Source organism: Mobula hypostoma, chromosome 6, assembly GCF_963921235.1.
Source record: "Mobula hypostoma chromosome 6, sMobHyp1.1, whole genome shotgun sequence".
Classification (NCBI taxonomy): domain Eukaryota; kingdom Metazoa; phylum Chordata; class Chondrichthyes; order Myliobatiformes; family Myliobatidae; genus Mobula; species Mobula hypostoma.
The window spans coordinates 49815122-49831315 of record NC_086102.1 but is presented as its reverse complement, the minus strand read 5'-3'; the positions used below and the strand labels follow the sequence as shown (position 1 = coordinate 49831315).

At 38.7% G+C, this 16194-nt stretch overlaps 1 protein-coding gene across 5 annotated transcripts in view; it reads right to left on the bottom strand.

Annotated features, from left to right (window-relative positions):
- Positions 1-15812, bottom strand: part of bcor (BCL6 corepressor) — a 299088-nt gene extending 283276 nt beyond the window's left edge. For all 5 annotated transcript variants that reach the window (XM_063050808.1, XM_063050816.1, XM_063050807.1 and 2 more), the window contains exons 1-2: positions 15566-15812; positions 15195-15276 (exon numbers count right to left, since the gene is read on the bottom strand). In XM_063050808.1, the coding sequence (XP_062906878.1) occupies positions 15195-15276; positions 15566-15675 (192 nt within the window). In that variant the 5' untranslated portion in view covers positions 15676-15812. The remainder of the gene's footprint in view (positions 1-15194; positions 15277-15565) is intronic.
- Between the last annotated feature and the right edge of the window lie 382 nt (positions 15813-16194).

Here is a 16194-nt window from a genome sequence, read left to right as displayed (position 1 = left end):
GAAAAGTACATTCCAAGAAAAAAGAAAATTATGAATGGAAAATGGCACAAGTGTGGCTAATGAGAGAGGTTAAGGCTAAAATAAAAGCAAAAGAGATGGCGTACAGGAAGCAAAAATTAGTGGGAAAACTGAGGACTGGATGACTTTTAAAAACTTACAGAAGGAAACTAAGAAAGTCATTAGGAAAGAAAAGATGAATTATGAAAGGAAGTTGGCAATTAATATAAAAAAAAGATACTAAGAGTTTTTTTAAATATATGAAGAGTAAAAGAGTGACACAGGTAGACATAGGACCGATTGAAAATGGTGGTAGAGAAATCATAAAGGGTAACAAAGAGATGGCAGAGGAACTAAATAAGTATTTTGCATCAGTCTTCACAGTGGAAGACATTAGCAACATACCTGATAGCCAGAGGTCTCAGGGAATAGAATTAGGTACAGTCAAAATTACTAGAGAGAAAGTGCTTGAGAAGCTAAATGGACTAAGAATAGATAAGTCTCCCGGACCGGATGAGGTGCACCCACGGGTTCTGAAGGAGGTGGCTTTGGAGATTGTGGAGGCATTGAAAATGATCTTGCAGGAATCAATAGACTCTGGCATGGTTCCGGAGGACTGGAAGGTTGCAAATGTAGTTCTGCTGTTTAAGAAAGGAGGGAGGCAGCAAAAAGAAAATTTCAGACCTATTCGTCTGACATCAGTAATTGGAAAGTTATTGGAGTCGATCCTCAAGGACGAGGTTATGAAATACCTTGAGGTGCATGACAAGATAGGCCCAAGCCAGCATGGTTTCATGAAGGGAAGATCCTGCCTCACCAACCTATTGGAATTTTTTGAGGTAATCTCAAATAAGATTGATAAGGGAGAGGCTGTGGATGTTGTGTATTTGGATTTTCAAAAGGCCTTCGATAAGGTGCTGCATAACAGGCTGCTGAATAAGATGACAGCCCATGGAATTACAGGAAAGATATTGGAATGGCTGATAGGCAGAAAGCAAAGGGTGGGAATAAAGGGATCCTATTCTGATTGATTGCCGGTTACTAGTGGTGTTTCGCAGGGGTTAGTGTTGGGGCCGCTTCTTTTTACAGTGTATATCGGTGATTTAGATTATGGATTAAATGGTTTTGTGGCTGAGTTTGCGATGACACCAAGACAGGTAGAGGAGCAGGAAGTGTTGAAGAAACGGAAAGGTTGCAGAGAGACTTGGTCAGTTTAGGAGAGTGGGCAAAGAAATGGCAGATGAGAAATGTACGGTTGTACATTTTGGAAGAAGAAATAAGTCAGGCAGATTATTATTTAGATGGGGAAAAAATTCAAAAATCGGAAGTGCAAAGGGACTTGGGGGTCCTCGTGCAGGATACCCTAAAGGTTAACCACCAAGCTGGATCGGCGGCAAAGAAAGCGAATGCTATGTTGGCATTCATTTCAAGAGGAATCGTGTATAAGAGTAAGGAAGTGTCGATGAGGCTCTATGGGGCACTGGTGAGACCTCATTTGGAATACCGTGTGCAGTTTTGGGCCCCTTATCTTAGAAGGGATGTTCTGATGTTGGAGAGAATCCAGAGAAGAGTTACAAGGATGATTCCTGGAATGCAGGGGCTAACATATGAGGAGCATTTGTTGACTCTTGGACTGTATTCATTAGAGTATAGAGAATGAGAGGGGATCTCATAGAAACATTCTGAATGTTGAAAGGGTTAGACAGAGTATGTGGAAAGGCTGGTTCCCTTTATGGGTGAGTCCAGGACAAGAAGCCACAGTCTTAGAAATAGAGGGTACCCATTTAAAACAGAGATGAGGAGAAATTTTTTTAGCCTGAGGGTTGTGGATTTATGGAATTCGTTGCCACATACAGCTGTGGAGGCCAGATCATTGAGGGTGTTTAAGGAGAAGATTGATAGGTATCTAATTAGTCAGGGTTTCAAAGGATATCGGGAAAAGCCAGAAATTGGAACTAGATGGGAGAATAGTTTAGTTCATGGGTGGAGTGGCGGAGCAGACTCAATGAGGTGAATGGCCTACTTCTGCTCATTTGTCTTGTGATCTTTATCTTGTGAACAACTTCAGCCACACCCTTCATACATTACTCCCATTTAGCTGCATTAGGTCAATTGTCTTCTGTGTCATGAGTGTATCTGCCTACACAACTGCCCCGTGAATTTCTGCACCCATCCACTCAACTAAAATTAAACACAAACATACTTTTGTACTGGTGGTGACAATTTTCTTTCTCTTTCCCATGCAGTGTTGTGAGATAGGGAAAACCTCCTTCTGCTCCAGTTTTGTGGATTCCAACATTTCTATTGAGAACCATGTGGGAATTGCAGACTCTTTCACAGATGGGGCTGGAGGTGCCTGTTGGGTATTTTGGTGTGTAGCTTCTGAAATGGTGGTCTCTTTCTGTTACTACACATAGCTTTCACGATAGATGGCCTCAAAGTTCTCAATACCATCCAAAGCACTGCTTTTCCACTTTGAGCAATTGCGGGCCAATGGCTTCCAAGATTTAGCGTGGATACTGCATTTTCTGAAAGAAGCATTGAGAACATCCTTGAATCTTTAGCTCTCTTAGCCTAATAACCTTCTCTCTTCAGCCACCAGATTCATGCCACCCTATCAGGTAAGATTAGGACATACTCTCTAAGCCCACTGTCAATCAGCACAATTATGGCTGATCTTCTAACTCAATCCCATTTTCCTGGTCCCTCTCCATACTCTGTGGGGAGAGAAATCTGTCTGCCCACAAATCCATCTAACTCCTCCCTAAATGCATTCACAATGTTTTCTCTACAATCTTCAGTGATGGAGAATTTCATAGGATTGCCTACTTATAAGTGAATAAATTTCTCATCCCAGTCTTAAAAGTTTGACTCCATATGCTAATACAGTGGCCTCTCATTGCAGAACTGCCATTCAGGGAAATACCTGCCCTGCATCCAGGCCAGCCATGCAGAAGTTTTTAGATGTTTCAATGAGATCTTCTCTGATTTTTCTAAAATTTAGTGAATTCATGTCGAGCTGACCCAACTCTTCTCAATGATGGTCTGGCAACACAGCAATCACTCTGTGAGTCTTTAATTGACCTCTATGGCAAGCATATCTTTTCTTCACTCCCCCCCCCCCCGTAGCAGGTGGGTTAAAATCAGGAACCAGGTATATATGAATTCTGCAACTAATTAATACAAAAGCAGAACAAAATAATGTTTATTGTGGATGTTTCTTTAAAGATTAACAATTTTAAGAGCAGTATCACAAACCTTGCAAATTTTGAATTTACTGGGAGAATAACCCATTTCTCAATATCCCTTTTTCTACTCCATTATTACTGACAACAACATCAGAGTCATCCAGCAAATCTTACATTATTGCAAAAGTGTGCCATTAACACAAATAACTAACGTACATGCAAAGTTAGGTACACAAAGCTTAATTCTTTAGACAAACCTATCTAAAATTTGTTGGTTTTATGTATGTAGTATGCTGTATGTAGTTCATTTCCTGTACTAAACCAACAACATAGCAGCTGTTGCTGCTATAAAAATAACTACATGTCATTTGTCCAAAACTTAAAATAGTTGGAAGAACTGAGTATAAATTAGTGGCACTTGGAAATTCATTACTAACTTACAGGAACAAACTGAAATTTTAAAAAGGAGTATTCTTGAAATGTATACATAGTTACACCAAAAACTTGAGTTCCAATCACCATATTAAAGAAAAGATGTCATTGCTCTGGAAGAATTTAGTTATGAAGAAAAATTGCAGTCTACCTGAAACACTGCAGATGTATGAAAATATGGGGGGCCTTGACAAAGAAAAAGGAAGTTTTTATTCCCCACAGAAAACAAGGGAAAGTATATCTAAAATAATTAATAGAAGGATTAAAAGAAAGCTGAAGACTTTTTTTTCTCCCATTCAGAGTTGACAGGGTACGGAACTTACAGCCCAAAGGAATGGTAGAGTTAAAAGTCCTCATATATTAGAATGTATTTCAGAGTGTACTTGAATAACAAAGAGCAAATATACAGGACAAGTACTGGAAGGTGGGCTGGGGCTGAATAACACTTTTACAACCATCATGGAAATAGCGGGGGCCACAGATTTTCTATGATTCTGGAAACTAAGCTTCACCACTTTTTATTCTTTCTGGCTGCATTATCCAAGCTGCAATGGGCATTCAATCTTTCCACCCAACCCGGAGTGGACTACCTTTATTTTAACCTGAAGCCATTTCACTTTCCAACAATGCAACAAATGAAAGTATAATATATTGGTTGTATGTTATTTCAATTATTTTTAAAAATGAAATAATGATTTATACTTATTGATTCCAGAATTGACACTTTATGAAAGACTTATGTGTTAAATTGTTTCAAGAGTTGTTAGATGAGAAATGTAATACTAAATTTTTTTAAAAAGACATTAGAAGAGTAACCAAACTTTTAATCAAAATGGTAGGTTTTAGGAATAACAAGAAAGTTGAGGGAGGTTTAGGACAAGAAGGTTAGAGCTTAAGGCAACTGTATGCACAGCCAGACCACGTGAAATTTAAATTTAAAAAAAACTCCTAGGATGGAACAGAACCTACTTTCGTTTTACATTAAGAGTTTAGAACACAGATTTGTCAATGTTGTGGCATTATATCAACAAATGATAAGGAAGATTCGGGCACCATGGTAGCATAGCGGTTAGGGTGATGCTGAGATGTCAGAGTTCAATTCCGGCATGTACCGGAAGGGGTACATTCTCCCCGTGACTGTGTGGGTTTCCTTTAGGTGCTCCGGTTTCCTCCCACAGTCCAAAGATGTACCGGTTATAAAGTTATTTGGACATTGTAAACTGTCCTGCGGTTAGACTAGGGTTAAGCAGGTGGGTTGCTGGGCAGCCTGGCTCATTGGGCCACAAGGAGCTGTTCCACACCTTATCTCTATGTAACTGCACAGCAGGATTTTAAATGGGGAGAGGGCCCTGCCAACTTACTGGGTAAATGCACTACATCATTGTGGAATACAGAACTATAGAATTAAAATTTTTGCTAGTGTATATCTAAGCTGTGTTAAAGCAGACAACACACTTAGTCTCAAATGATGTTGGTAAAAAGGCAGGGGGGAAAGTCAGCTATACTTTCTTGCTCTGTTTGCCATTCGGTCTATTCTTGGAAGTTTCCCTCCAATGGGTATTTTCTGAACATAGAATTAAACTTACCAATGATGATTCCCATTCCCACTGGATGAATTACTACTTGATTCTGGTATAAGAATGCTTATATAAAATGTATGAACACCTTTGTGAAAGGATAAACGGAAGGGGGAATCAGAGGACAAATGGAGAAAAAAAAATCTGAGACTGCTGTAAGCACTTTAGATCTCAAACTGCTAATTACAATTGTAAAAAGCTTCCTAACTAGTAAAAGTGAAAATGTTCATGTAAGGCAAAAGAATGACTGCAATAGGAATTTCTCCTCCACAAGGCACTTTTGAATGATGTAAATATGTCTAAAAAGGCAGAAGTAGTGGAAAGAATAAACGAGTTAATGTTTCAACTGCAAATTCTTCCTTATGATAACCAAAAGGTTTGCATTTAACATTTTAATTCATCCTCTCTCTCTCTCTCTCTAATATTCTCTGTATTTTCTCTTTTCAGCAGTTTTAGCTTTTTTTCTGCTTTCTTTAAAGTACAGACACGTTGAGCAGATTTACTTACAGGTAGGAAATTAGGCGTTAATGACTAATCGATTAATTTTTCAGTATACTGTATATACCGGAGCTTCCCAACCCTGAAGTGCTGGCACAAAACCCATGGATTCCTGAATTGCTATAAAACCCATAAACACTACCTCGCTATTCATATTTTGTACTATCATTGTAATTTATAGGAACAGTTTTTGTCTTGTACTCCACTGCTGCTACTAAACAACAAATTTCACAACATATGTCAATGATTATAAAACCTGATCCTGATGCTGGAAAGATGTGCCCGAACGGTAAACACGTGTCGGCTGCTTCAAAGAAACAAAAAACACAACATTACAAATGGAAATGAGTGCAAGACGCTTACTTTTGCCTTTCTGCGATCAAGTATTAACTTTTATAACCGCACTCTTCATATGTAAACATGGGTGGTAGCACAAAATAGACAGCGAAGGTTGTCCCATTTTACCAGCGCCACAATATGATTTAACGACGACAATGTGTGGAAAAAAAGAACAAAATCATCTTGCATGCCAGACCCTGCAACGTGTGTTTAAGATTGTTTTAAAATAACTTTCTGTTTATAGTCCTCCATTCTACACGTCATGAGAGATGGTGTCGTGAAGGGAAGCTGCTCTTGTAGTTCAAATACTATTGTAATCCACCAAATACCTATCCTTAATATCGTTTCCTTGCCTCACTGCTTCCAGTACAATACACGTTTCGATAAAAGATCATCTTAAGAGGTCTTAGTGATGTGAACAATTAATTGAACCTCAAAAGCAAAGCTCACATACGTGTGTCCTAATTTTCTATTTCGGTCGCCTGCAGCACCCCCCCCCCCCAGCCATCCAATCAACATGTATGATTGGCATGTATCTGACCTTTGCTTTGGATAGGATACCGATCATCTACTAAAACAGCTAATGTTTGTTTCTCATGCACAGTTCACAAGGAAATATGAATCCACTCCTTGGAGTATATGTGACTAATAAGCTCTGCGTTCAATTATGCGATTTGCTTCTGTGTGCGCTCAAAAGCGCTAAACGCAAACCATAACGATCAACAGACCACACAGCATCTTACAAAGAGTAATTGTTGTGATCGATTTCATAGTAAGGATTCTAAAGATTTATTTTCCTGTACTGCTTTTCGGTAACACGGCACCATGTACGTTGAAATGTAATGACCTTTCTGTTTTAATATCGCTGTAGGTTCGCGATCGTATTTGCTTTCAACCTCAGAATGATGCAGAGGGCACGCGTTTTCAAGGCGGTGCTAGTGCTGGTGTTGCATTTTGAATGTAAAATGTGACCGGAACACAAATCCCGAGTTCTTAACGATACCTTTCGTATCGATGAAGATCACGATTTAATCTAGACTGGCACGCATGGTTGCCACGTGATCAAATGTGTACAATATATAAACGCACTGCTGATGCGGACTGCTTTCCCGCTCCCGAGTCGGAGCCATTAGCTGAAGCCATTGTCTGTAAGCAGGCAGTCAAAGCTAAGTAAATATTCAATGAGTCTGAACAACAGTGGCTTCCCTCTTACCCCAATCCTCCTCAAGATGCACCCTGCTTGATCTATATCCACATTCCGCAATTCATTACCAGAAGGACAAATGCATTATTATCATTGGTGATGAAGGATACGATATCAAACTTTTTCGACTCCATTTTTAAGTATGTATAGTTGTGTTCGACAGGCGGAATTCGGGCGACATGGGAAAGCCACTCAATCGTAAGAACGCCAATTCCTTTCAACAACCACGCTCTAACTAGATCTGCGCATTCTGGGTTAAATGCGTGAATGATTAACTACACAAAGAAAGCCTTTTTTAATTAAAATAAACCAACAATTTAACTCAAATCGTACAGATTAGCGATCCATATACCGCAATTATGTACACAACTGAAAAGTGTATTCAGAGAATTCATAGCTAATAATAATCAGCGCCGCAACATTTTAATCATCGTGTTAATCTAAAACGCGCAATTTTTAACCTGATAAACCAGTTGTGTTAATTTAAATGCAAATATTCCCAAATGCTCAGTGAAACCCTACAAGACTGCGGAGCTATATGTCGTCCATTGGAATAATTGTCATGCTGTATTAATCAAAGTGACAAAGTTTAATAAAACTCCTTAAAATTTTGATCTATTTAATGCTCTGAACGGAAGTTAAAATTGCTGTAAATAAGAATTTAGAATCCAATGAGAAATTCACTCCACTAAACTGTACAGCATATAAACAATTTTTACTTATTACTAGACCGATGTGAAAAGTATTAGTTTTAAAAACTCTACCAACTGCAGCAAAAGGAAGTAAATCCTGCGGAGATATATTTTACAATACTTTTTCATTCCAATAGCGTGAAACATACTCGAGCAAATCTTTTAGAAACCCCTGCGTAATCTAAATCATAATGAAACGCATCTTTTAAGATTACACTTCCTTAGTGTTAATGTGTACTGCACAATGTGATGAATTAATTCGGAAACGCTTTTTTTTAATACAACCAACGTACAACTTTAATATGTTTGATACCGCAAGTGTAGGATTCAGTAGGGATCCAAAGCTCCCCTGATGTTTCTTGTGTGACATTCCCCAGTGTGAGACTCACATGACTGCAAGCAAGGATAGCATAGCACAATGTAAAGCTGCAGAAATGTTAACCATTTGGTAACACTGCTTCACCTTCCCTGGAAATTGCGTGTACAGTATTATCACGACCATTATTTGAATTTTAAGTTGCGGGCTGAAATAGCAATAAAGTGATTTGAGAGAATAATTACTGTTGAAGCGGTAAAGTACAATACATACGATCTTGTGATAGATCTGCTCATTTTGATGTTATTTGCATAAAACTACTGGTACGTCGCTACAGCAAAAATGACACCTACAGTTTTTGAAGCGTTCACCAGGAGGATCAATAATTGCTCCGAAAGCATTTTATTCCGAATTGCCTTCGAAAGGTGATATTATAAGTTGAAACAAGGACAGAGGTGATACTACGAACATTTATTTTACGTGGGAGGGAAATATTTAACTAGTATTTGACCATTCGATAATGGTGCTCAATGGTTTTCTGTTTTGTAATGCTTGAGGTTCTGTAGATTAGATTTTCAAACTAAAAAGGTCTAATTCAGTAGCAGAGGTTGAGGATTACCTTCAAAGGTTTAAGATATCATTAAAGGACAAAGAATTTCTCAGCACGGCTTTACACCGCCAATGTAATGACCGTGACAACCCATGTTTGAGATTGGCAGGAACATCCATATAAATGATGGCGCACGTGGCGAGTGGGAGCTAAAGCAAGTTTAAAATGCTAATTTTCCTTTTCATGTGGCCACCAGCATGCCAGCCTCATCGTCACAATATCTGGTGAACAATGAAATATAGAAATGTATTCAGTGTCAACAATGTAAATGTGTATTTTAAAGTTTTCTTTAAATTGCAAAATGTTTGCTCTTAAGGATGTTTTCATTTTGCACTTTATTGTTTTTGTACGTCTTCGTGTGAAAAAGAATGTGCAAAGTTAACAACTGGTGAATGGACGGTTTAAACCGTGTTAACTTTATCACATTGAAAAAGACAACCATCCCAGCATAACACAAAAAATATATATTTCTACAGCACAATATCTGGTAGGTTAGAACTCTGCATGCAAACGTTTCATCCGAAGTATATACTGTATTTGGTGAGAAATAAACTGGATTTAACCCTTTACGATCCATAATCTCATTTTTTAAAAATTCGGAACGTCCTCAAAGATTTTCTTCTGTAGCTGCATAAAATTTCTCCGAGTTTCAGATTCCGAACATTTAAAACACACCTAAATGCTTTGCATATAGCAGTGTTGATAACATACCAAAGAAGCACCGAGTGAACTTTTAACCTCTTTCTTGTAGTGTAAGACAAAGGAACAGAATTACGCCATTCGGCCCATCGAGTGTACTGCGCCGATTTATTTTCACTCTCGAACCAATTCTCACACCTGCTCTACATAACCTTTCGACCTACATTTCAAATATACCCAATGACCTGGGTTCCACAGATTCACCACGCTCTGGCGAAAGAAAGTCATCCTTATTTCTGTTCGAAAGGAGCATCTTTCTATTCTGGGACTTTGCTGCCTGGTCTTAGGCTCTCCCACCGCTGGAACCTCCAGTCCATCTAAGCCTTTCCACATTCAGTAGGTATCAATGAGATCCCCTCTCATTCTTTCTATGCTCCAGCGACTAAAAGCCTCGAGCTATCAAAGGCTCCTCATACATTAACCCTTTCATTTCCAGGATCATACTTGTAAACCTCTCCTGGACTCTCTTCAATGCTAGCAAATCATTTCTTAGATATGGGGCTTAAAACTGTTCACAGTACTCCAAATGGCTTATAAAGCTACAACATTATATTGTTTTTATATTGTAGTTCTCTCAAAATGAATGCTAACTTGACATTTGCCTTCTTTACTACCTACTCAACCTACAAATTAACATTTAGGAAATCCTACACTGGGATTCCCAAGTCCCGTTGCACCTCCAGTTTCTGAATTTGCTTCCTGCTTAGAAAGTAGTCTACTGCTGTATTCCTTCTGCCAAAGTGCATGACAATAAACTTCCCTAAACTATATTCCATCTGTCAATTCTTTGCCCAATCTCCCAATCTGTCCAAATCCTTCTGCAGATTGTCTGCTTCCTCAACACCCTCTGTCCCCTCACCAATCTTTGTATCATCCACAAACTTCTTATTTGAGTAACCACATCCCAAAATAGCATTGTTTTCAGTTCTTTTGTGATGAATTTTACAAAAAAAAAACACTCCAAAAGGAAGTCGAGTAAACTTGGACTAAAACAAATCAATTAAGTCTGTCATGTTATATACAGGTTTGGAGAATAAGAACATACACATAGGAGCTGGTGCAAACCATCTGGCTCTGAGAATCAGTTCCACCATTACATAAAATCATGGAGGGTCTGATCTTGGCCTCCAGAGTAAGGAATTGTATTTAAATAGAAGAGCACATTGATCACTGATAAAGAATATTTGGAATTTTAAAAATCTCAATTAGCACATGAAAAGGAGAAATTTAAAGACAATACAGCTGTTATGAAGAATGCACAAGATGGTTATCAAAAAAGGGTTAATGGCCTATTCAGACTAATAATTACACAAATTAAGTTTTAGTTAAATAGCTTATAACTGGAATGCTGCAGCTACCTTGCCTCCCCTTTATAACTATTTATCGAGTTTATAATATGCTACATATATTTCCCCCCATCCCCAAGGTACTCTTCCTGGGGTACAAATCAATGCATACTAATTGTCCCTACAACAATACCCAAGATGCCATTATTGATGTGCCTTGATAGTAAATATTGACAAGACATTCATGGAAGGTAACTTCACAGCCGAGACTAATCTGTTTTCATCCAGTCTGTCTTTTCCATAGTTGGCCAGTTTTTTTTAAATCAATGTTTTCCTTAGTCTTCATTAAAAATTCAATGAGAAATCTACCCAAGTTAAGAAATTATTTTTCCAAAAAAAAATAGGTGCTTTAATAAATATGTTTGATAACTACTCTGGCCACATTAGCCAATACAGCACCTCAATATGAGATCACACAGGTCTCCATGTTCAGATAGTGACCTGATTAAGAATGGTCATCCATACAGAAAGCCTGTTTTAAGGCATTCTTATCTTCAATTTTAGCAACAACATCCTTGTAGATTTTTTTAAACATTTGACAGATACAAACTACATATGCTATCTTTCAATTTGCTTTCACTAAATTTAACATTGAAAGTTTTGTATCTAGCATCAAGTCATACCTACGTACACAATTTCTTTAATTTGCAGCAAAATTTAAATTATTTGCATCCCAGAACAGTCACAGCCCAGCAACCTTTTGGTCCACAATGCCTCTGCTGGCCATGATGGCAAAATAAACCTATCAATTTGGCCTGCACGTAGTCTATGCCACTCCATTCTCTGCCTGTCAGAATGTCTGTTACATGTTGCTATCATACCTGCTTCCAACACCTCCCTGAGCAGCACATTCCATATCACTCTGTCATTCTGTTAAAAAAAAAGCTACCTTGTAAATCTCTTTTAAACTTTCCCCCTTCAACTTTAAAGCTATGTCCTCTAGTACCTGACATTTCCAGCCTGGGGGAAAATAAGACTCCATGTATGCCTCTCATCTTTTTAAATACTTCCATTAGATCACCCCTCAGCTTCCAACAATCCAAGGGAAACAACCTAATTTGTACAATCTCTCCTTATGGCAACAACCTGATAAACCTCATCTCCATATCCTTCCAGTAAAGTGGCAAACAGAATTGCACACAATACTCCAAAATTTTATTCAGCTGCAAAATGACATGCCAAATTATATACTCAATATTCTGATCAATGAAGGCCAACACACTGTACAACTTCTCTATCAACTTATCAATTTGTATTGCCACTGTCAGGTAGCTATGGGGTTGCACACCAAAATCCCTGTTGTACACCAGTGCCCAAAGGGCCTGTGCCATTTGCTGTATGCTTTTTGCTTACATATGATTTCCCAAAGCACACTTGTCCTGATTAAACTCTACCTGCCATTTCTCCCGTATTTCCAACTGATCTCAATACTGCAGTGTCCTTTCACAACCGCCCTCATTATCAATAACTCTGCCAATTGTGTTGTCTGCAAACTTACAAATCTGCCTACCTGCATTTTCATCCAAATCATTTATATACATCACAAACAACAGAGGTGTCGGCACTGATTCTTTCAGGACACCTTTGGTCACAAATCCCGAATAAGAAAAACACCCCTCCATCATTAACTGATCCCTGCAGGACACCTCTGGTCACAAATCCCCAATAAGAAAAACACCCCTCCATCATTAACTCCTGTCTTCCATGGCCAAGTTGCCAATCTAGCAAGTCACTCTGGATCCGATGTGCCTTAATCTTCTGGGTCAGCCTAACGAGAGACTTCGTTGAATGCTTTAACAATTATAGTTTATCTTTTGATCTTTTTTTTTAAACTTTACAGACAAAAGTCTGATGGCACCAGTGAGTTTCCAAAGAAAAGAACTGAATATATAGACATGAGGAAGTCTGCAAATCCAAAGCAACACACACAAAATGTTGGAGGAGCTCAGCAGGTCAGGCAGCATCTATACTGTTGCTCCTCTGCCCTGAAGGAGGCCTCATATGGGCATAAGATGAAGCCATGGACCAACATGTCAGAACGGGAATGGGAATTGGAATTAAAATGTTTGGCCACCAAGAAGCGCCCCACTTTCCACAGGGATCAGTACCTCCACGATTCCCTTGTCCATTTATCCCTTCTAGCACTTTCCCCAGCAAGCAGCCTAAGTGCTGCACCTGCCCATATACCTTCTATCTCACCCCCATTCAGGGCCCCAGGCAGTCCTTCCAGGTGAAGCAACACTTCACCTGTGAACAACAAACAACAGGAATTCTACAGATGCTGGAAATTCAAGCAACACACATCAAAGTTGCTGGTGAACGCAGCAGGCCAGGCAGCATCTGTAGGAAGAGGTGCAGTCGACGTTTCAGGCCGAGACCCTTTCCCACTTTCTCTATTCCCTAATTTGACCTATTACCTCTTCTCACCTACCTATTACTTCGCCCTGGGCTCCTCCTCCATTCCCTTCTCCTATGGTCCACTCTCCTCTCCAATTAGAGTCCTTATCCTCCTGTCCTCAACCTTTTCCACCTACCTGGCTTTACCTATCACCTTCCAGCTAGCTTCCATCCCCTCCCACCTTTTTACTCTGGCATCTTCCCCCTTCCTTCTCAGTCCTGAAGAAGGGTCTTGGCCTGAAACATCGACTATCTATTCATTTCCATAGATGCTGCCTGTCCTGCAGACTTCCTCCAGCATTTTGTGTGCGTTGCTTTGAATACATAGATCAGGGTATTTCAAGATTGTCTATACAAACCTGTAGTGACACAACTGTGTTAGGTTAAAGGAAAGTTACTTAATTTTGTCAATATTATATACTATTCAGTGTCCTAATGAATTATTTGCTTGCGGCAACTGAATTTCAGATTGATCTTACTATAATTTTCATCACAATAAAATTTGAAGAAAAAATATTGTTAAAATTCAAACAAAATTAAATTTAAATTTTATTTCTTGCCTAGCTTTAACGGGGAAAATATAAACCTTTGCTAAAAATGTTAGTTTCTTGGTACATTAGTTTAGTGACTAGATTAATCACTGATTCTGTTATGTATGCATGAACTTATTTATTGATTTCTTTAATGAAAAATACCTCAAAAATAACTATTTCATACTGTTAAAGGTGGAGCAAATATCCACAATTGTTGAAATCTTGTTAATCACCTTACTAATTATTGAAATTTATTCCATTGGGATTTCTTTAACTAATTAGAAGAACAATACCATCAGTTTTGACATTCCTCACTAATGTTATGTATGTGTCAATGATGCCGTCACTTCTTCTAGACTTTGCTTCAGTTTGTGGCAACCTATTTATTCTGTGATGATGTCCTTCCTGACCCCGAGGAGAGCACCAACCTCATATTCTTTCTTTCACAAAGACTGATACTACCACTTCCATGACACCAACCATTTTACTCCAACTTCAGTACATCTGCCATTGAACTTTCATACATTTTAATGTTTTGATTTAATTAGAATCTTCTGTTGCTAAGCAACACATTTCAGTTAATGATGATCTCAAACAAGATTAAAAAGTCATATTTGTGTCAATGGCCCTCCATAATTCTGCCACCCCTCCAAGAGAAACACATTTTTCTTCCTCTGGCAAAACTATCTGTATCTTTGACTCCAATCTTCTCTCCCATTTTACTGTCAGTATCTATGCCTTCAGTTATCAAGGCTCTGCATTTGGGAATTCCCTCCCTAAAATAGTATCTCTCTGCTTCCAGATCCTTTTTTAAGATGAAGAAATTATGAGAATTTCTTTTCCATTGCTGTCATATGGTTCTCAACCACAATGCCTCCCATTCTTCTATGCAGCATGACCATTGCAACCAGAAAACCCTATAAAATATCTTATGGTTAGAGTGAAGTGACAACTGAATTGATTTCATCGTTAATATTTAAAATGTTGTTACTTTTGAAGGAACTGCAAATGTACATGTACATAGCTTTACAGTAAGGCTTTAAAGCAAATAATCCACAAAAAATCAGATCAAACCTTTGAAAATCTGCATTTTACTCATGGTAGCCACATTATAAAGTCTTGTCAATCTAAAAAGTGGATAAGGAACTCGGAATAAACATACCAGCAAGTCATTTTGATCAAGGAAGTATGTTGAACACTCAGAAACATAGTTAAGTGCAAATACAAGCGATGACAAAGTTCGAGGAATCCCTTACAACTACGTTCAGTTAGTCCAATCTTTGTAAGTTTTATCAGTAACTCTCTACGATAATTTATTTTGGTTTTTCAGAGCATATTGGCTAAATTAAATAGAAGCAAGCCTCACCTTCTTCACACCTCCCATTGACTGAGAATCTGTCATTTTAAAATTCTCGGATCGTCCTTTGCCAATTTCTGAATCCACAAACCTGGAAAAGTGGATATCAAGGATTTAAAATATGCAATTAACAGTCAATAAATAGTTAATGAAAAATAATTCGAAAAGGGTTCACGAAACATTCTTATGTCCAAAGAAATGCATTTATTTACAAACGTCAAATAAGTGATTGTTATATAATAGTAGAATTTTAAAAGTATTTTGTGCCACATTTACTTTATGTGATTGTATCTAACTTGGGAAACAGTTCCTTAAACGAACCAGCAGATGAACTGGGTGCGGGGGGGGGGGTAGAAAATGTCAACGGAAATTAAACTTACTTAGTATCGGGCTTGTCGCGATCCTTCTTGCCGCTGATGCACTCTCCGGGCGCTGAACGAAAATCGCCATACGTTTCCTTCCAAATGCGTTTCTCTTTGGTTTTCGCCATGATTTTTATAAGATAAACGCAACTAAAAGCCCATTAGCGTTCTTCATGCGACCCAAAGACTTTTCTGATTCATGTCTCTTCAACTTAAAAGAGGGGATAACCCCCTTCCACCCCGAGTAAATGTTTCAAAACAGTGCCAGCCTCTACGTCGACATCAACAGCATGATGATGCTGATGAATCTCCTTGGCTCCCACTCCTAAGGAGAGATAGATCGAGGTTGGATTGGGATGTTTGAAGCGCTAGATTCTCCCCCCCCCCCCCAATCACTAGGGACGAGACTGCTCCTACAACAAATCTTCCAGCAACTTCAGTCGCTTCATTCTGCCTAAAGGCAGCGGAGGTTCATTGCAAAGCCTTTTTAATTACGCATTGACGGCGCCGTAAGATGAAAAAAATAAGACAGGCGACAGCTTCCCAGCTTGTTAGTATTTTGAAGTGTAGTAGTTACAAAGCATTAAAATTTATACCGGTTGTGCCCAAGGGTTCCGACCCGAGTCACCAGTTTCCCTCAGCCCAAG